Source organism: Chelon labrosus (assembly GCF_963514085.1).
Source record: "Chelon labrosus genome assembly, chromosome: 2".
In the NCBI taxonomy this organism is placed as follows: domain Eukaryota; kingdom Metazoa; phylum Chordata; class Actinopteri; order Mugiliformes; family Mugilidae; genus Chelon; species Chelon labrosus.
The window spans coordinates 12731590-12753368 of NC_140338.1; the positions used below are offsets into that span (position 1 = coordinate 12731590).

At 42.9% G+C, this 21779-nt stretch overlaps 1 protein-coding gene across 4 annotated transcripts in view; it reads right to left on the minus strand.

Annotated features, from left to right (window-relative positions):
* Window positions 1-21779, minus strand: part of rptor (regulatory associated protein of MTOR, complex 1) — a 182942-nt gene that overhangs the window by 77282 nt on the left and 83881 nt on the right. For all 4 annotated transcript variants that reach the window (XM_084573386.1, XM_084573385.1, XM_084573384.1 and 1 more), the window contains exons 8-10: window positions 15699-15758; window positions 3420-3520; window positions 1260-1404 (exon numbers count right to left, since the gene is read on the minus strand). In XM_084573386.1, the coding sequence (XP_084429512.1) occupies window positions 1260-1404; window positions 3420-3520; window positions 15699-15758 (306 nt within the window). The remainder of the gene's footprint in view (window positions 1-1259; window positions 1405-3419; window positions 3521-15698; window positions 15759-21779) is intronic.

Below are 21779 nucleotides of genomic sequence, written 5' to 3' on the forward strand. Positions count from 1 at the left end.
AGCCCAGACCCTGCGCAGATCCATAGCCTGACGTGCACCTCCCCAGACCGCAAGACCTGTGATTGGTCCACTTGGTGGCAGCGTATTTCCGCCTTACTATTTCCGTCTGCTTCTCCACCTCCGCAATTTTCGAATTGAATGTTTTGGATCAATAAAGATGGAACACATCGAGGAAAGGTTAACTGAGGAGGTTCGGACATACAGACATTTGTATGACTCGTCGTTCGGTGGCCTTTTTACAGAGTCAGATTGACAAGTATAAATGGCTCGCATCGGTGTGGGCTACATGCGTAAGTTAAGCCGCCTATGTCCCGCAGTAGCCTACTTTAATTCAGCCTTAATGCTCATAGACTGTATAAAGACGCTTTGTCCATATTTATACAGTCTATGGCTCGTCTGCTTTCCCTAAACGAGATGAGAATGACGCCATTCGCAATCAGTGAAAGGCTCATTACTGGTCGAAGTCTCATAATCAGTCGGATATAGGTTTACACGTCTCAGTTAATCAAAATAATCTAAAACTCTGACAGACAATACATAAATAAAAGAGCTGGTTTGGTCAGAACAATATACTTCTATCACTTTCCACACAAAATTGACGATGGCATTGAACATAATGGCCCAAATATAGAGTTAGAAGGCACTATTGAATAAAAAAGTTGGTGGCTATAGTAAGCTAAGCTAAGCTAAGCTAAGCTAAGCTAAGCACAGAACCAAAACCTGTGCTTAATATACGTAGCTGAAGTTTTCTTTTAAGCTCTGTAAACTTTCTAGCAGTGCAGCTGCTAGGAATATCTCATTGTTACAAAACCATTTTTTTCTAATTACCATAAAAGGAAACAATACACACTCACATAGACACAATTTGCACGTTTACTGCTGTTTTTAAGAGCGCAGCTTTCATTTAATAAACGAGCCCATAACTTTTGGGGCAAATAAGCCTCGAGGCCGATTTGCCATTTGCGCATAAGAGATTGGCTTGATTTGGCTTCATTTTTATTTTTTTTTTAATTCCCTCTACAGATTTTAGTAAAGAAACCACTTATAATCATTAAATATGCATACCATACCATAACGAAACAGAGCACTGTCTTTTTAATCAAAATATGCATCTGTTAGAAGGTCTGTTCAGTCTCTAATTGGAGTGTGTATCAACAAGCAGCAAAGCACTGAGGACGACTCTTTCAAGGCGCCCATTGCTCTACGAAGACATCTGTCATTTGTGCGCACGTAAGCGAGGACTGATCTCTGTGTCTTACCACATGGCGTGCATGTATGTCGGGGGCAGTCGGGGGCTGCTGACCGGTGTGCAGTTGTACGACCTCATTATCCTCTCCGCTAGCAAGAAGTTGCGGAATAAGCTGGCCACCAGTAGGTCCTGACGAAACAACTTCTGGAACAAATCTGACAGGAGAGAGCGAGAGAGAGAGATGACAAATCATCCATCACGCTGGAGACAGAAGAGGGGCGACGACTAGGAAAAATTAACACAAAGAAGATCAAAAGTGAGGAAAATGGGGCGCTGAATGAGCGGATGAACACAAACTATCAAAGTGGGTAAAAGAAAGAAGTTAAATTAGAGCAAAGTGGCCACTTTGGAGACAAACAGGCGAACTAATGTGTATGCTCACAGAATAAAGAGGACAGAGAAATGCAGATTTAACTGCCGCCGTTACATTTACATTCATGTATTCACTAATTCACTTTAACGGGGCCGGGTCAGTCCCATGCCAATCTCCAGGCTTATGATTATGAATCCTCTGTTTGTGTGTGGCAGATATTATATTAGAAACACTGTCTGGAAACTTAATGTTGGGCTGTTGGAGTGTCAGTGTGTGAGAGATTTGGATTAGGTGTGCAGTGCCTTCAGTACAGGGATTCTCTCTGATGTGTGCTGCTTCATTAACAGCAGAGCCCCGGGGGTTTAAAAGGCTTTGGCGGCCATCAGCGTTGCCACATTGCTATTCGAGCTGGGATACAGTTTGTCTCATGAGAGTCTGAGTGTGTGGATGTGAGTTGTATAAAAGAGACAGGTGGCCAGTGAGGGAACCTGTGTGTGATGCATGCGAAATATAAGCACATATAAGTCAAAAGAAGAGTTTGTGTTCTTCTGGGCGAACTGAGCCTGAGGGTGCGGCGTGATCAGCGTTGAATGTGGTTGAGTGTGTATACGTGATAGCCACAATTACTGCGCTAGACACTCTAAACACAATTAATCTCAATTTGAGGAGCCAACATGCACGTACTGCACTTCTGGCATTTACATCGACGGCTTCACTATTTCCATCCACTGGGGGACGTCCTCAAAGTTTCAGTACTGCTGATGCTTCGCTATTGTGCTGTTTTTATTAGACGCCCTAATTCGGGCTCCCTGAGCTCAGCAGCACATGGCTCATTTCATTTTTCATCATTGCCTGGACCTGTTCAAATAAAGATTTGAGCAAGCCTCAGATGCAAGCTTGCCTCTCCTCCATCTCCAGGAACCGGGGAGTATCCTGTAATGTTTTCCTGAAGATGATTCTAAGTGACTGGTGGAGAGTATATGTTCTCTGCAGGTGGTGCACACCTAAAACTCATGAAAATAACTCATGAAATAGAGCATAATGACCAGATACTCACCGGTAAATGGAGAAATTTGTTCAGATTAACCTGCCTGGTGCCCTTTTTTCCCAACAAGTGCAACTCTAACAACCCCTTAATGGTTAGAAACTACAGACTCATGATGTCAATAGGGGTGAAGCCTTTCTGGACAAGGACAAGGGACATCAACATCCACAAGAGAAGATAGATGTTTGAAAGATTAGTAAAGGAAGCCATCTATGTAAAACTGGAAATCCAAACCTGGGGAGGTGGGTAGATATAATCTGCCATCAATCTACAATACAGCCTGAACATCTGCAATCAAGAAGTTTCAATCTTGTTCATACCTTGAAACTGGGGTCCCAGGACATTAATGGGTCGTTAGAGAAACATTCACTGGAGAAGGAAAGAGGATCGAAATAGATTCCTCTAATTACAGGTGAGTATCTGTTAACAGAACCTAGTCATGTGAGTTTTTCCACCACTCACCTAGAACTGAAGACTTGGATGAAATATCTTCGAGAAAACTCTACGAGTCTAACCATGTAAACACTTGATCTAAAAATGTGGAGACATCTTGGTCATCTTCTTCTCCTGGATTGATTGAGCGTTGGAGATAAAGTTGGGGAAAACCACTTTGCCAATAAAGTTCTACAGTAGATTAAGTTTTGATGGTAACACATATATCAGATCAGATCATTTTATTTAGCAAAGTTGAAATCTCTGATTATAATGATTGATTGGGTTGAAACGAAACTGTCCACGTAAACACAGCCAGCGACCAACTTTGAGGATCGTATCGCTGCCGTGACTTGACGTGGCAAAGTGCGACGCCTCACCTCTAGGCAGCACGTTCCAAGCGATCGTGTCGGTGATGGCCGTGAAGATCCAGTTGAGCTCTCCGAGGGGCGTGCGTCTGTCGTTCAGCCTGCCAGGAATCCTGCAACACACACATAACACAGATTGCACAGTGTCAGCCGTGCCTCACTGTATGTCACGTCGTTTACTCAGAGCACAAAGTGGCAAATGCCCAGTACTATTACCACGACACGACTGAATACATTTACATTTGCAGGCTCTTACTCACAAAGACTAACTGAATATTCATGTGGACCCTGTGGGTGCACGAGAGCTACTGGAGGTCAAGATCCTAAACACACGACAACATCGTGACAATGTGTTTTCAGATCAAAACTGTGAATGTTATACCTCTAGGTACTTCATTTTGAAAGTGTATTGTGTATCCAAAAAGCTTTCAAAAAGGTAAATGGACTCGTAGAGTTTTTTGAGAAGATGTTTCACCACTCATCCGAGTAGCTTCTTCAGTTCTAGACGTGGATGACTGAGAACCTTCACAGAAGAAGTGTATTGTCTTGTACGGACACATGTTCCTATTATTTTGACACTTTAGTCAGTGGACTAGTCTAAATAACAGAATTAGTTCAATCTAACTTAACTTTCTTTGATGGAAAGTTCATAATAGACTAATAAAATAACTACATGTCCTCCACAACTGTTCCAATTTCAGGAGGTTCTCACGTTTATGCAAACAAATCCCAAAATAAAGTGTAGCAGGTCACTGGACAGAGGTTATCAATACCATATAGATAGACGAGGCTACTGGCTTGTGGCTGAGTCTGCACTCTTGCTAGGTTTATCTTTGGGTTGTCCAAACTCAGCAAACATTAAAACGACAAAAAACAAAAGATAGGAACCCACTTTGGACGATCAACAACATGAAAGTTCCTTTTACAAAGAAGCTCCAGCAAACATGTCCAGTCCCAACAATTTAAATGTGAATGACAATATAATTATACTTTAAACATAAGTGGACTGACCAAGATCTCACGTTCAGCAGTTGTCTGAAGAGAAACGATGAAACATCTTTCCGTAACGTTAAGACAGCATTACCAACAGTATAGAATTAACACAGCTGTGTATCTGTAATGTGCAAAACATCCATCCGTTTTCACAGAAACCTCTCTGCTCAAAGCCCAGCACACAAGGATGATTATCAATGACTGCCACGTGGGAGCAGCGTGGAAATGAGAGCAAAGAAATCTCTTCCAGACAGACACCAAGACGCCGTGACAGTAATCACTGTAGCAAAACTGAGAAAATTACCTTTACAACACCTCGCCGTCTGCCTCTTAATGAGCACTAAGTGAAGCTGTGAGGGCAAACACTGGCTGGTTCACAGATATCATAGTTAATGTGAGCGAGTGAGCCATTTGTGCGTGAATGAAGGAATACATTTTACACGATATGTGAGAAGAGCATTAGTCAAAGCACAGCACCTGAACCGTACATCAGGGGTTGTACAGCTGCTGGTCGACTAGACAGTCATGGCCATGACGCTTTCAGCATCACGACAGCTAATTACTGGTCATGTGACAATAACAACACGAAAGCTTCCCAGAAGACAAGTGAGGAGCCCAGCTTGTCATTGCACCAAACTAGCAGCATTAGTGTGTGGAAATACTTGATGAAGCCCATTCTACCGTGACATGCAAAATATGTAAATCAGTCCTGAAATACAACAAAAGTACTACTGTAATGCACACTCATCTGAAAAGGCATCCACTAACGCTAGCAAAGGAACGGTCTAAATCCTCTCGACAGAAGTCCATTAACAAGTTCAACAAACGTCCTGCGGTAACAGAGAGAAGGAGGCTGCAAATCAACAATTTGCTGGTGAATTTTATTGTCAAAGTTATTATCCCTTTAGCTGCTATACACGGAAAAGGCTTCAGAGAAATACCGCATTTTTTTAAAACCTGGCTACTCTATCCGACCTTACAACACGCTGTGGAGTACTATTAAAAGGTATTGATGGTGCTGATTTGCAGCCTGTTTTTATACAGGCTATACACATCTGCAGCTCACAGTATGTAGCGCATGAGCTGTTTGTTCTCAGCATATGTATTCAGGTCAAGAATATAGATTTCATTGTTGCAAAGCATTACTTTCTACTGTGTTTCTATTAGGGACGTCATCAGTGACTGGCTGGTGTCGACTTGACTTTCATCAACTAACAGTCGATTTTGAAAAAATACACACAGGACTGTGTTTGCAGGTGCTTTTCAAAGTTCTAGGGGCATGTCAGGGGTATAGCCGTCACTTATTTCGTCTTCAAAGAATGGTTTCCAATTCTGCCACAGATCTGCAGTGTGATTTCTGCATCACTTCACCACAGTACTTCCGCTCGGCTCATGCTGGAGTTGGATTGCTTCTCCGACACTGCACTAAATTGAGAGGCAAACCAATTTTGGTGGATAAACAATGAAGGCTTGGTATGACTGGCTCAAAAAAATGGTTTCAGTTGTTGCACATCTTTGGCCACCTGAGGTGTGTTCTTCCAATTTTCTAACGGCATTTCGCTGCAGACTGTCACTCTCCAACATTGTGCTCAGTGGAGCGCTGACAACTTCAGATAAGAGCATTAAACATGAGGATCGTTAAATATAATACATAAAATAACACAATCCTGCTCAGTGATAAAAAAAAAAAACAAAAAAAAAACAACAAAAAAAAAACTTTAAAGCATATTATAAGCGAAGTTTAGCCGGTATGTAAAGACGTTCAGAACACCCAAGAAATAATTTATAGAAGTCTGAACTTGTCCTGACCTAGAGCTCCCGTCTCCACCTCTAAGTGACAGATAATAGCAGCTGTGGAGCTCCAGGCAGGAACAATCCAACTGTGGAACCTCAGCCAACTCCTGAGCACTGTGAGTGCTTGCCAAAGGTGTTTGGCAAGTCAGCAGTCAGGACGAACACTCAGCAGTTCATATCCTCGTTCAGTATCTACTGCAATATATTTGAGGAGGGAAAAAGATGCTGTCACGGTGGATGGTTGGACGACTGATGGATGAAACCCTGAAAGAGTTGGAAAAAAGCCCTTTGAGGTATTAAAGCTCGTGTCATTGATCAAAGCCCTTGTAATCTGTCTCAATTCCTCGTTTTACCCATCTGTGTTGTGCTATATTATCCTATTTTACTACAGTAATACTCTTGTTTTTACGCCTCTGATAAATGCTCATCCACATTAATCTTTCTTATTAGGTAATAGCATACACTAGTCTCTATAATCAGTCCTATAGATAAACACATCAGATTTTAAAACAAAACGGGGCACTGAGTGATACCTGAGTCTCATTACATTCATTGGAAACGCTTTTGAACAGATGGACTCTAATTTGACCCCGAAATTTACTTGTAATACTGGCTCATTTTCCTGAATAAACAATTAAAAAAACAAGTAGTGACAATCCACTATTGTTCTGAGTCAATTTTATGTAAAACTGTAGAAGATTCTGAAGGACACAGAAACTTTTAAGCGGCACTGTAAATATAAGTTGAGTATGTTTTGATAAGTGCCTAAACATAAATGGACAAAGCTGCTGACATTGCTGACAAGCCTTAATCTGACAAGGGCAAGTTATATCTTCTTCTTCAACCGCTTGTCCTGTGAAGGGTCGTGGGGGTCAGGAGCCTATCCCAGCTGTCATTGGGCGAGAGGCGGGGTACACCCTGGACAGGTCGCCAGTCTATTACAGGGCTAACACAGAGAGACAGACAACCAATGAACCTAACAAGCATGTGAGGAAGCTGGAGCACCTGAAAAGAACCCAGGCAGACAAAGGGTCAACATGCAAACTCCACACAGAAAGGCCCCAATTGGCATGGATTCAAACCCGAAACCTTCTTGCTGTGAAGCATCATTGCTAACCACCTTGCCACTGTGCCGCGGCAAAGTTTTACACGGTGTGCATGTAGGGTGACCAGATGTCCCGCTTTGTGCGGGACAGTCACGCATTTTCATTACTTTTCACACGTCCCGCAAATTGAGACGTTGTCCCGCATTGTTATTGACAGTCAGACTCCAGTTTCGAAATGCATGTTTTACAATCTGGCATTTATCAAATAGCTGTTTGGAGAAAGCAGTGAGGGCTGTCATCAGGGGTCGGGGCGGGCTGTTTGATCATGTCAATCAAACTGGGACGCGGACGCAGGTTAAGGGCGCGCCCACCAACAACAAACAATGCGAATCAGATCAGAACGGCATGCAGCGCGAGACATGGAGGGAAGCACAACCCGTACGACTGAGAAGAGGAAATGCAGCTATAATAAAGACTGGGAAACTATCTATCCAATGCAAGGCGAGTCTGGTAAAGTTTGCTGTGAAGTTTGCTTGAGTCATTTTTCCGTTTCACACGGAGGTGAATACGACGTGAAACTTGGGAAATTTGCATTTAAGCAAGTTTTTATATATATTTATATTGTAAAATATATTTGTTAAGTTTTTATTTGCAGGCTGTTATGTCCTACTGAATCAATCAGATGGCAAAGTAATGCCATAAGCAAAGGGGCAGAATAGAAATGTTTATTTTTTCTCATAGTTCTTTTAGACTACCTTGATGCATTGGTATCTCACATTGTCCCACATTGTCCCACACAAACGTAGTCTTTGTCCCACGTCTGGCGAATTGGGATCTGGTCACCCTATGTGCATGTGTGCCAACGCGCGTTACCTGTAAACACTATTGTATTCCTCGAGGTCACAAAAAAAACCTTCAAAAGAAAGGTTTTGAAAGGCCACAGCACAGCACAGCAGGTGGGCTCATCTGTGTTGTGTGGGACACGCATCAGACGTGTGCATATGAAAGTAAAAAATAACCCCACAAAAAGCTGCCCTTCCACCGGCTTTGGTTGGCTTTAAGATTGACAACCTTTAAGCACAGCTGGGTCAAGAACTGCTTTGGATCTGTCGGATATAAGATACTCAATGTGAACGGGGTCGCAGAGTCCTCTGTAAAGGGAACATTATCTAAAGAAAAGAGGCACATCTGCACCGCCTCGAGGGTAGCTGCTGTGGTGCTCAGCTTTCTCATGTGACACCTCCGCGGAGCAAAGAGATATGAAGTGTTTCCTTACAGGATCAGTGTTTTAATTGCTGGTGGTGCAGCGATACGATTGCTTCGCTAACGGAGCGCAACTTCTGATACTCCCTGGTTTGAGACAGTGTCAGACACTGGGTAGGCGGGTCGGCCCTGTACAAGGGGGAGGGGGTGAAAGAGTCTGGGGGAGGCCGCGACGACGGATCAACCTACGAAACTTGTGCCAAAGCCGTTTGAGATGAAAGAGAAAGGACTATGTGCGACTGAGCGTGAGGGGAAAAACAGACACTGCAGCCTGAGAGAGATCGAGCGGGTGAAATCCACATGCACTGCGCTTCGTGACTCTCTTATGTAAAAAAAGGCCACTGGGACTACATACGGGCGGGAAAGTGTGTTGGATGTATGTGGGCAGCAGAGACAGAAGGGTGGACAGATGGAGCAGAGACAGGAGAATGATCAAATTAATAAATCAACAAACATGCAACTACTCAACGCCGCCGCCGTGAATACAGTCCGTCTGTTTGTGGGATCTCAGCGGCGATGAGTGTTCGCTGCATTGTTTCCAACTGCGTATGACCTTTAAAGGTGACAATACGAGTCCAGTGAGTGGTCAGCGTGTGTAATGCCCGCTAGCTGTTTGATCAGGTTCATCAACCACGTGAGGGAGGAAAGAAAAAAGCTCTGAAGACTATTTGTGACCAATCACAGAAGGCTTATTTTAAATGCTGAACAATGATGAGCTGTCCTGCTCCTCTCTGTTGAAATCAATGTGCGCTGTTGCTAGGATACCACAAAGTTAGCTGATAAATACCTGTCATAAGTGTAAGAGTTGAGTTACAGGAGCTATAATGAACACAAACTGTGTGAATTAAAGATTAAGATTAAAGATGGTAAAGAGAAAAACTTCCTTCGAGATTCCTTCACGTATGGCTGTCTTACTAAAAACAGTTTTATTAAAGAAAGCCAAAAAAGCGTTTGAAAACAACTTATTAAAAGTATTTATAGACGCCTGTGGGGGAGATCCTGGGCTCAAAATAATCTCTAGACTGTACAAACGCAATCTACATTAAGCGAAAATGGGACGGGGAAACAAATACTCTCATGTCAGAGGAATCATGGATGAAATATTGTGATTTTTAATAGAAAATAATCGGTTCAGCTTCATGGAGAGTGTATCCATACAGATTGTGAAATCACGTTACGCTCAAAAATGACTTTTAATTGGATTAGACTGTATACTGGATTTTCAAATTCAAGAAGTACTCATGTAAAAGCAAAACACCTATTTGGTTCACTGAGTGCAGCTGCTAGAAAAGCCATCACTAAGAGACTAGTGGCTTAAACCAGAGCGGCCTCCTCTGGACGATCGACACAAAATAATCCACGAAATTTAACGAAATGGAAAGAATTACTTTCTCAATGAATATGAAAACACGTGGAGGAAGTGGAAGAAATATATTTATCTTGGTATTTATCCCATCCTTGTACACTTTTATGTATATTAATGTTCTTTTACGCCAAAGCCTTTTTTCAACAAAAAATAAATAAGTCAATAAATGAATCTGTAAATCTGTACAGAAAAATAACAACTTCCTTGACAAAATTTGTTTGTGGTGGAAAGTTGGTCTGAAGTCTCTCCATTGGGAACTGATTATGCTCCACCCCAAAGACCTGCTGGGCCAATCAAATAATTTGGGCGGGATTTACGTGGTGATGGACAGACAGCAGCATCGTCATCTGTGCACCTTGGAATTGACAACAAAGTGGCTCTGACCAGTTGTAGGACAATCAAACTCCACACTGAAGGCATTTCTTATTTTTTGTGTCTTGGTTGAAACAGGTGTCTCAAGTGTCACAGTAGTGATGAGTGAACCACAGCTATATCCATGGTCCGGGTCATAAAACATTCAGATTTACAGCAGATGGGCTGCGGATATTGATTGCACATAAAGATGGATTAATCCTCCGTGACGTCGCCCGCCCAGCTTTTGATGCTCAGTGTCGGTGTCTCGGGGTGTCTTCATCCTGGCAGCGCCTGACTCCATCTAACTCCCAGTTAATTCAGAGGTAATCAAACGAGGTGGAACGTGAGTGGTGCAGCGGAGGTAGACGCAACCTGTCACTCAAGGCAACCACAAGGCAACCACACCCTCAATTAAGCATCACATTAAACGGGGAATAACACTAGTGTATCATAACAAAATATTGGTGAAATGAACGAGTTTCGCGGCAGATAATGCGTTATTTAGAGGCTGCGTTCCGGTGCCCCATTCACTCCCACTATATGGATATACGCGGTGCTCCACTGTAGCTAAATATCTTCCGAAGGACTAAAAATGACACCAAAGTTATATGGGTGAGTAAACGATCATATTTTATGCCAGAAATAAGGTCCAGGTTGTAAAAAACGGTAGTTCCCCTTTAAGTCTTGATGTAATTTAAACAGGTGATTTATATAAAAAGTGCCCCGATCAGTTGTTAGCTTGTTAAGCAATAGAAAAATTAGTTATAGAAATTTGGACCAGGCTGTAAACATGCAGCTGGCTGAAGTTTACACCACAAATGAGGAAAATGAGGAAAATATTAGCTGTCTGAATTCTGTAAAATATGAATTTTCAGTAGGAATTCAATCTTACAGCTTTAGTTCGAAGGGATTTGAGATGTCAGCCTGTGCTCCGGCTATTGTGGTTGTTTCTTTTTAATAAAATTTAAACCAACAAACGTCGTCATATTAACACCTATAGTGAGAAATAATCATTTATTATCTTGCCATCATTAGACCACGTGGCACCGTCCTGAACACTGTTCTGTCTGGTTGTAACACTCTGAAGTTTCATTACAGAGCATTCATTTGTCATTTGATTGATGGTTTATTAGGAAGAAATATGGATTAGTGCAGCTTTAATACCACCGGATTGTAATCACTCACTACTTTTAATCACATCAGCAGTTTTGTTTTTTGTTTTTTTTTCTGTGACGTTTCCGGTTTCGACAAAGTCTTACTCGAAAAAAGTTTGACTCTGACACGTTACTTCAGGATGCCGGCCCGGTTAAACGGAGCAGAAAGATGAGACGGAAAATGGGTTAAGTGCCATTTTTCTTTTATAAGCCCTATCCATTATTTAACCGCGATGGACATCAGCTGACTCAACATTTCGGCCTCCGTACGACACGTAGGACATGCAATGAATCAAAAGAGCAACTTCAGCATCGGGTCTGTCTCTATTAAAAGATCAAAAAAAGTCCTTCGGTGCTGTTGAAACTTTGCTGAGAACAAAGTACAGGATAAATAAGACAATTTGTCAACATTTCCTTGTCGGATTTCAGCAAATTAATATTTGATTTCACCATTTGTGCCGAATAAAAGCTGCATCGTCTGTGCCGTATAATGTTTTTAAATAAAATCCGATCCCGGTCGATTCCGTTCCGAGCTCGAGGTCATCTGTCTCATGAATCTGACATTTTGTCGCTGTTTTTCTGTATTGTTTACAACTGACAACATCTAAAATCCCATTTGAGCAGAGTGCGCAGGCTAAAACCGAAAAGGTCAGCACTTTGCCTCTGGGAGAAGTCTTCCTCTTAACCGCACCAGCTTTTATGAGTATACATTTCTGATGTGTACAGAGTGGGTCTGAGACAGGTAACACAAACACCGCAGCCTGGATTTCTGTCTTTGAAGGACGTTGTTGTTCTCTCTGCTTGTCGTGGCCGTACATACTGAAAGGCCGTTACAGGAATCAAAGCTATAAGACGATGGAACTGTACCCTGTGTGTGTGTGTGTGTGTGTGTCGTCTGTATTGTGTGTTTCTTTAGGGCACATGTTTTTCTTTGACAGAAACCACTTTGAATTTCATTTCGATTCGGTAGAAAGACTCTCACAAAGCATTTTTTCAGCCGTCACGGCCCAGCTGAAAAATGAGATCGGGTTCCCCAGCTCTATCTATAACGCAAACTAGACGCAAGCTGTCCTTACAGCTATCGGCTCGTACTTTCTCCACAGAAGTATTCTGGTGAGCAAAATTGATGAAAGACGCAGAGGACATGAGAGCCCGAGCATGAACAGAGCTTCAGTGCTGTCAAACCCGCCGACTGATGTTGGTGCGGCTGAGGAGGAGAAAAGGAAACACAAACGGAAAAAAAAAATAAAAAATAAAGAGTTGATTTCTTCAAAGGTGTGCGTCATCACTCTAGTGGTTTCCCGTCCTGCCTTGGGAGCCGCGCAGCTAGTAGCTGTTTCTGTACTGTACCAGAGCATTTCCTGCATAATTCGCATTCACTGGAGAGCCGTGGTGGTTGACGGAAGAAAAGGAACGGTGTGTACAAATGAAAAGATCAGAGGAAGACGGCAAGCAAGCAAAGAGAATCATTGTTAAGATGCATGGTGCAGTGAACATGTGTTACAACAATGGGGAAAAAAAAACTATTAATCTAGAAGAGACGAGGGAAGTTGGTCAACAAAGAACTTATAAACTTACAAAACCAGCTACCGAACAATTCGTACATTTTATTAATAATCCGAATAAAACTGTATCATGTAACCACCTCCTCTCGCCCGATGACAGCTGGGATAGACTCCAGCACCCCCTGCGACCCTTCACAGGACAAGCGGTTAAAGAAGATGAATGAATGAGTGAATGAATGAGTAACCACCTCAATCAGAACAGACTGGACCAATGAGAAGGAGTTTTCAGTCTTACTTTTACTCAAGGACACTTCGACATGTGGTCCACCGTGGATCGAAACTCCTAACCATCTGGTTCGTGGACAATCCGCTTTACCTACAGAGCCACGGCCACCTTTGGGATGGTGTAAATCAGGGGTATTCAGCTAAATTTTAAAGAGGTCCATTCATTCATTCATTCATTTATTCACTCATTCATCTTCTGTAACCACTTGTCAAGTGAAGGATCGCGGGGTCTGCTGGAGCCTATCCCAGCTGTCATCGAGAGGCGTGGTACACCCTGGACAGGTCGCCAGTCTATCACAGGGCTTAAAGAGGTTCAGTTAGAGAAAACCACTTGAAGCAAATATACAGATATGTATAATGTTCTCTAATTAACTAAAATAAAACTGAGCTTCATTTCAAAATAAATAAAATGTGAAAATTGTGCATGTTCGAATAAAGTGCTTAACTTTAGAAAGAGGAAAAGCTTTTCAGTTTCACATCTCGACTCAACAATCTCAACCAGTTGTACACCTAAGAAGATCTCAACACTTCTTCAACAAAAATGAACACTTGTCAATTTTTCTTCCTTCCTTTCTGCGGCTCATTCGTCTGTTTTTCTCTCTTTGTTTTCTCCCTTTGTTTTCTCTACATGTATCACTATCTTTCTTTTTATGTCTACTGATCTGGCTGTAGGTCCATATAAGACGGCTTCCTGGTCCGGCTATGGTGTAAGTAACTACTAACTACTGATAATTCATTCAACATTCAATGTAATCTCCTAATAACCACGTAAACCCTTAATCTGAGTGCAAATGTGATCTCTACGGTAGAATCCGCCAACTAAAATCAATTTAAAGAAATTGGAAATATGAACAAAAAAATCCTAAAGGGCTGTAAACTTTTGACGGACAAGTCTCACATAATATTCCTGTGCAGAATGAACAGACTGTATTTGCACTATGATGACATACAAGGTGAATTAAGTGTAATATACCGATGCAAGAGCGGTTATTGCATCAGTACAAGAGAAGTCGCGTCAGAAATTCAGTTTTCTTTCCCTGATTTCATCTACTGTATTATTTATTTATTTATTTATTTTTAACATGTGAACCAACGACATTGAACACTTCCTATAGATGTTTCAAGGGATTATATCCAGGCTGTAAAACTTCGGCCTGTATGCATAATCCAACATTTAGAGCAGAGCGCAATATTAACCAATAGGGGTTGTACCGACGAGTCGACTTTACTGCTGTCGCTTAAAGCAGGAAGTCGACTAGTCATGATCATGTGACAATAACAACACGGACGCCTCCAAGAAGACAGGTGAGGAGCCCAGTGGGTCATTGCAGCAAACTAGCAGCGGTTCATCAAGTGTGTGGAAATACTTCACTAAAGATGAAGCCCATTCTACCGTGACATGCAGAATATGTAAGTCATACAGCTAGAGTACTAGCGCCACTCAATTAACAACTTCACCTGCAGTAACAGAGAGACGGAGGCTGCAGAACAACAATATTCTGGTGAATAGACCTTTAGCTGCTATACATACGCTTTGGAAATACACCGCATTTTTTTTCATCCCGGCTACACTATCCTGTCTTACAACACGGTGCGAAGTAATATTAAACGCTACTCATGGTGCGCATGGTATTGATAAGCTCACGTGTTGATATTCAGTTCTGTAAACTCGCAGAAAGGCCTCCATAGCTTCCTTTGTGTGAGACGTTACAATTAGTTTTCAGGTCAAGAATACAGATTTCATTGTTGCAAGGCATTACTTTCTACTGTGCTTTTAGTGTGACGCCATCAACTATCGACTCTCACCACATATTAGTCGACTTTAAAAAGTCCTAACCAAAGTGGAGCATGCAAACGGTAAATTTGGATCGGAAAGAAATAGTGCGTCATTGAGGGAGTGCTCCTCCTAGCTGGAGTCCCACACACACAAGACAACGGTGAGCAGGTAGTAAGCTCACAGTGTCTCTTGCTCAAACCCTCGGCCAAAAACTAATTAGAGTCCAGTGGAGTGTACAGATGTTCAGTGTGTCCGCATGTGCTCTCAAACTGTCAGGTTGAACACAAGTTATTATTCACCTTAAGCACAGAGAACGTGACACACGTCATTAGGAACGTCAGAGCGAAGTCTTTAACTTCAACCCCTCAAGGTGATTTCTAACTGCTTGTAACTTACTTGATGGATGTCATTTTACGAGAGAAAAGAGAAAAAGCTGCGTCTGATGGCTCCACGAAACTACTAAAACTTAGATACCACATTTAGACGGAGCGCTAATATCAATCCGAGCGCGTGCCTAAGAGGGAGAGACGTTCCACCGCTCTGACGCTCTGCAAAAGTACTTCTAGTTTGTGAGGAGGAAGCGGCGGCTGAGAATTATACCTGCAGGATGGAAAACAACAGAGAGGGGGCTGACAATAAGGAGATGAGAGCAAACGAGACAGACGGGCAGACAGACAGGGAGGGAGGGAGACAAGGAAAACAGGATAATGATCTCTCTAGACTGTGAGAGAGGACGCTGTGGAGTGGCACTTACTTCTCAATGAGGTCTAACGTCACCCCTGGCACCAGCTTGGCACTCTTCTGCATGCAAAACCTGGGGAGAACAAGACAGGAAATGTTAAGGGCTGGAGGAAAAAACAAGAGATGTTCAGACTAGACGATGCCATAAAGCGGTAGGCCACTACAGTAGAAGTTTTACGACCTACGAGAGAGACAATCATTGGGTAAAACGCTTAAATGAAAAACGAGAGCGTCAAAGATTACAACCACCGAGCGCTGAAGAGGAGTATTTTGGCTGAGTTACAGTCAAAGGAGAGGCGGGCGGGCAGGCGGCGGGACATGCAGTCGTATTTCTGAAACGTCTGCCACGGGGGTTACTGTTTACTGTTCATGGTTAGCTCTGACAGCGCGGGCCAGCTGTAAGTCACAGCAGGCTGGCGTTCAGAGCCTCGACAGACGCGCGGCTCGGCGCTGGAGCCGACCGTGAGTCATCACACACCTGGAGGAGAGCAGGTGTGTGTGTGCGTACAAACGCGAACTGCAGGGAACATTAAATGGGGGGAGGTGATGGAGATCCCGCTGCAAAATATCATTAGGTGCTTTCAACATAAAAATGATTTAGCACCAAATGTTAGAGCCAGAAACTGCAGTTCCTCTAACGACCACTTGATTGCGGCTCCAAAGGTGAGTGAGTCCCCATAGACCCCGAAACATTACAGCAGAAATAAACATGTTTACAACCAGGTAGAAAAAAAATAAATGTTTTGGTCTCTATAGCTAAAATTTACTATTCATTCCTGATACACAGATCAGGCATAACATTATGACCACCTTCCTAATATTGTGTAGGTCTCCCTTGTGCCTCCAAAAACAGTTGTGACTCAGCAGAGAATGGACATGGGCCTTCTGAGGGTGTCCTGTGGTGTCTGGCAAAACAATGTTGTTAATGGGGGTCTTTGGGTTGAGTGGGGGGACCTCTGTGGATCAGGCTCGTTCCAGTGCATCCCACAGATACTTGATCAGTTTGGAATCTAGTGAATTTGGAGGCCAGGTCAACACCTTGTGCTGTTTTTCAAGTTTTTTTGAGTCGTTCCTAAACCGTTTTAGTGTGTGTGTCCGTGTCAGGCTGCATCCTGCTGGGATTGTCATTGCTACGGGGTGGGGGTGCCTGGTCTGGTCTAGGTGGATGGTGCATGTCTAAGTAACATCCACACGAATAAATGCCAGGTCCAAAAGTTTTCCAGCAGAACACTGAATTGTCTCAAGATGGTCAATGTCTCCTGTCATAATGTTGTGGCTGATTGGTGTGTCAAGGTTTTAAGATATGCAGAACTGAGGACATCATGCTCCCCCTCATCCTTTACATTCTTTACTAAACACAGCTTTCCAGACTTCTACCATAACTGTGTAGACACTGTAGGACAAAGCATCAGTCAGGTCTACTGCTGTCACCTCCGCACCTTCTGTAAATAGTCCCTTCTTTACACTTCTGGTTGGATGCCAACTGTATTCCACTGGTTAGGTACCTGAACTCTGCACAATGACAACAAAGATGAATCTAACTTAATCTAATAGTTCATTCTGGACGTGTATGTTGCTGTGAGCCAAGCCTAGCCCACTGACTAAATAAAACATGCGTCAGTACACTACAATTCAACAGTACTACAAAACACAGGCCATTTACTTTCATCTACTTTTGTTTGACTTGTAAATTTGTTTGATTTCTTGAAGTGCTTGTGCAACTCCTGCTTTTACCAGCCACATGTAAAATAAAAGGCTTTCTGCATCATGTACAGCGAAAGGGTAAAATGCATACTAGAAGCTTACAATGCAATAAGCTGATACTGTTTGGGAATGGTAGGTATAAGTCCATCTTTTTTAAGGTGTTAGTCATGAAAAACAAGGTTCTGAAATGTGCCAGAGCTTCACAGGTCGATGGACATTAAATTACCAGCAAAACTGATCAGGGTAAAAGTCAGATAGCTGGTTTTCCATTGTTATACACAGCTTCCAAATTCAGCCTGTCACACTCTACGATTGGTGATCGAGTGTTAGCGATTCCGTTTTCTCCGCCGACGTTTGAAGCAACCATCTCGCTTGCAAGTGAATTTGGCAGGAGCCATGCATGGACTGGGAATTTGCATCCAACATCTGATCCGCCCCGACTGTGACGGAAGCGACGGCACTCGAATTCAAAGGTTCTTCCTGTTGCTGGAGAATAATGAGATCCCACATGGCAGCAGTGTGACTTAACGTCTCTTTTAAAAGAACAGCACGAGTCCAAAGTGTGTCTGACACTGATGAAACGAGGAGGAAGGATGCAAAAAAAGGACGACATGTTCCGAAGTCTTAATGATCGGCAGCTTATTGACTGCAGGTCATGACGCGCGCACATCTCTATGGGTAGATCGGCGCTTCACTGTTTGTAGTCATCACGGCGTTACTCTGATTATAACACAATCAGAAATCGTTCTACGTTTGCTTTCAATATTTCATCTGAACCCGCAGATTAAATATTTTGTTTATGTTTTTCTCCGTGTCGGTTGCAGAGGGGATTCTGTGAATCTCCAGACACAAGCAGAGATGATTAAGTAAAAATGAAGTCTGGCAGAAACAGACCAAAGTAAACAGAGCGCAGACAGAGCAGGAAGTTGCATCAGGGAGTGTGTGTGTTTCCAGCCAACTCTGTTCAGGGAGATGTACGATCCCCCAGGCTTGGAAAGCAAAAGAGAGGAGAGATAAGAAAAGGAAAGCGTAGGAAAGGATAAGAGAGCACTCGGCCGCGTTGGATCACGCCGGTATCGGTGGTAATTTTATGGTTTAAGCTCTCGAAATGATCAAAAACAGATATTCCGGGCACGCACTGCAATCAGGGGAAAGTCTGTGAGTGTTTATAATCAGAGTAAATGAAATCGAATTCTAAATGTTCTCCCTCTGGCATATTTGGTTTTTCAAACTATGAATTTAAGAGTTTACTGCTTAGCGATGAGAAACAGGGGTCGAGAAATTAAAATGGAGAAGATGTGAGATGCTTCTGCAAGGAGAAGTGAATGATGAACGACACTGGTGTCTGGCGGGTAGAAGGGGAATCAGACAGTGAATCCTTGCTAGGGCTGGAGACTTCTACTGAGTTCCTCAATCGACAAGTTTACGATTCGCAAGGTGCCGATTTGATTCAATCTTAATTCATTTAGAGATATTTCCGTTTCAAAATGATTTTGCTCAGCTATGAAAGACATTTTCACAAAAGTGATGGCTTTTGCTTCGGAGTAATATTTTAGTCATAGTTTTACATCTTTCATATGTCTTTGGTTTTCGTCCAGCTCTTCTCTGCCGTCATGCTTTTTAAATCAAATCAGGTTTCAGGTCTGACGGTGCTATCAAGAGTAGTAGCTTCTGCCAAGTTTTGGATCTCAATCACAGGTCTCATGAGAGGGAAAGGCATATAATTGACTAATCGAACCAAGGACTTTATGGGTCCATATTGGATCTCTCAAATGAAGACTGATTTGAAGATTTAAATCCAACCCTGAATCAAAGTACATTATTAGTACATCATAGCCAAGACCCTACGGAGACCCGAGCACTGTAACTGAAGTGCACCTCCCCAGAAATGGAACTATGCGTCATGGCTACACAGACCACATGAGCTGTGATTGGTCCGCTTGGTAGTAGCGGATTTCAAAGGTATGAACCGCACTTTATTCTATAAACCATGTGCACCATTCTTTGAGGCCTATAGAAAAAATATGAAAGCAAGTCACAGAGAGAAGGTTTTAACTTTTCACGTCTCTCTGGCTCCACCTGAAACGTGCTGGTCTTTGGAAAGTACCTGCCAGAGACCCAAAGCAGGATCCTGTCAAACAAACGACAATTCGTCTGAGCCGTGAGAAAGTCATTCTCAGTCGGATGATGGAGGCGACGAGCACAGGCGGCTTTTAGTTTTAGCCAGAAATATTTCCTGAGACTGGAGAGACACGGAGGAAACCCACAGCAGCCCAGTGGCAGGGATGACATGTGTGGAGCCGGCGGTATTGGTGCAATATTGAAGAGACGAGAGCACAAGCTTGCCGAGGAGTTGGCTCAGCCTGCTTTGCATTCTAAAGAGATTCATCTCTTCGCTCTCTGATTCTCCTCTAAAAAGGCTGAACTGTGGAATCACCGTCAGCTCTGCCCACAAAAGCTACCGTTTCTCTGCTTGATACTTGCACATTACAACAGTTTCATCTTAGCAATTACAGTTATTACACTAATAATTCTTATTAATCTTCACCGTTTTGCCAAAGGACATCAAAATGTGCACGGTTAATTTTTCAACCTGAGGTAGATCTTGAGATATTTGAATACTTTGAATTCAATGTGACGGATGAGTAGTCAAGTACTGAGAAATACCTCAAGGTGTATCTCAAGGAGGACTATCGAAAGGTTATCTGTTGAGCAACATTTTGATGTCATTTTGCAAAATACTGAAGATTAATAATATAGTCTAGAAGAAAGTGATCATTTTTGACTAACAACCCTAAATCCATAGTCTTACCGTGACTAAAAAAATGCTGCCTCCAGATCAACAGTTTTGTGGAAAAAGCTTTATAATAACAATAAGCGGTTGAGACTTCTGCATTAAGCTGATGCAGAGGCTACAGCGACAACGCAGACCTCTACGCAGACCCTAGCCCCGTAGTTGTCGTGCACCTCCTCAGAAATGTAACTATGTGCTGCAGCTACCCAGAGCGCAAGAGCTGTGATTGGTCCGTTTGGTAGAAGCATATTTCTGCATCAGTATTTCCGGCTGCTTCTCCACAATCTCCACAATTATCGAAAGATGGAACACATCGAGGAAAGGAGAAAAGGGAACTACTGTTTTTTACAACCTGCACCTTATTTCTGGCATAAAATACGGTCGTTTACTCACCCATATAACTTTTGTGTAATTCGCATTCCTTCGGAAGATATTTAAATCTGTGTATATCCATGTAGTGGGAGTGACTGGGGCGCCGAAACACACCCATTAAATAACGCATTCACCATCTGGGGTCTGTAGGTCAATCTACAGACCCGGATGATGGTAACAGGTAACTCCGGAATCAACGGGGAATAGCACTAGCGTACGATAACAAAACATTGGTGAAATGAATGAGTTTTGTGGCAGATAATGCGTTATTTAGTAGCTGCGTTTCGGTGCCCCAGTCACTCCCACTATATGGATATACGCGGATCTAATTATCTCCCGAAGGAATACGAATTACACAAAAGTTATACGGGTGAGTAAATAACCGTATTTTATTCCAAAAATAAGGTCCAGGTTGTAAAACAGTAGTTCCGCTTTAACTGAGGGGGTTCAGAGATAGAAACGTTCGTATGACTCATCTTTGGCGAAATTTGGAGGCAAGGTCAAAATTTTTAAATTTTGGCGAAAGTTTCAGTCGCTGTTGTTGAAAGTGAAGCGGGAGGTGGTGGGAGAGGTTACTGTATGTCCTAGGGTTAACGCAAAAGAAAGACCAAGAGAAAGCAGGATTTCAAATCCACACAGAGTCAGTGAAAGACCCAAGAATTGTTGAAAGAAGTTGGAACGCACCAACAACTATGGCCGGGCGAGTTATAAACGTTCCTCTGACGCAAAGAACTCAGACAGATGAAATGAATGAAATGCAGAAGGTCTGGAGGGCAGAGGAAGATGAAGAGGAAATTGAGGGATTATTACCGACGGAGAGCAAAGGTGGACAAACTTTAATTGGATTGGCGAAGGAGAGAGAGCGAGTGTGCGGGCGCTGAGCGGATAGCGTAGGAGTGGGCATGTACATATTAAACTTTGAGCGGGGAAATGAAGTGGATCTTGTGTGTGGAAAGTACGACACACCTCCCAGGGCAAATAGAGGAGGAGGAGGAGAAGCGGGAATGAGCAGACAGTCTCCTCGGGTCCCCGCTGAGCCGGCCGTCTCCTACAGCTCATTACTCCCTCAATCAGCCTCCCAGTCCCCAGTCACCAGTCGCTATCAGTCATGTTTGAGAGCTACTGGGTGCTCTCAAACGTAATCTGTTCAGTCACTGACCCACAATCCACCTCAGATATACCAGTCTCAGAACTTTAGAAAACACCTTTATATGAAAATCCTGT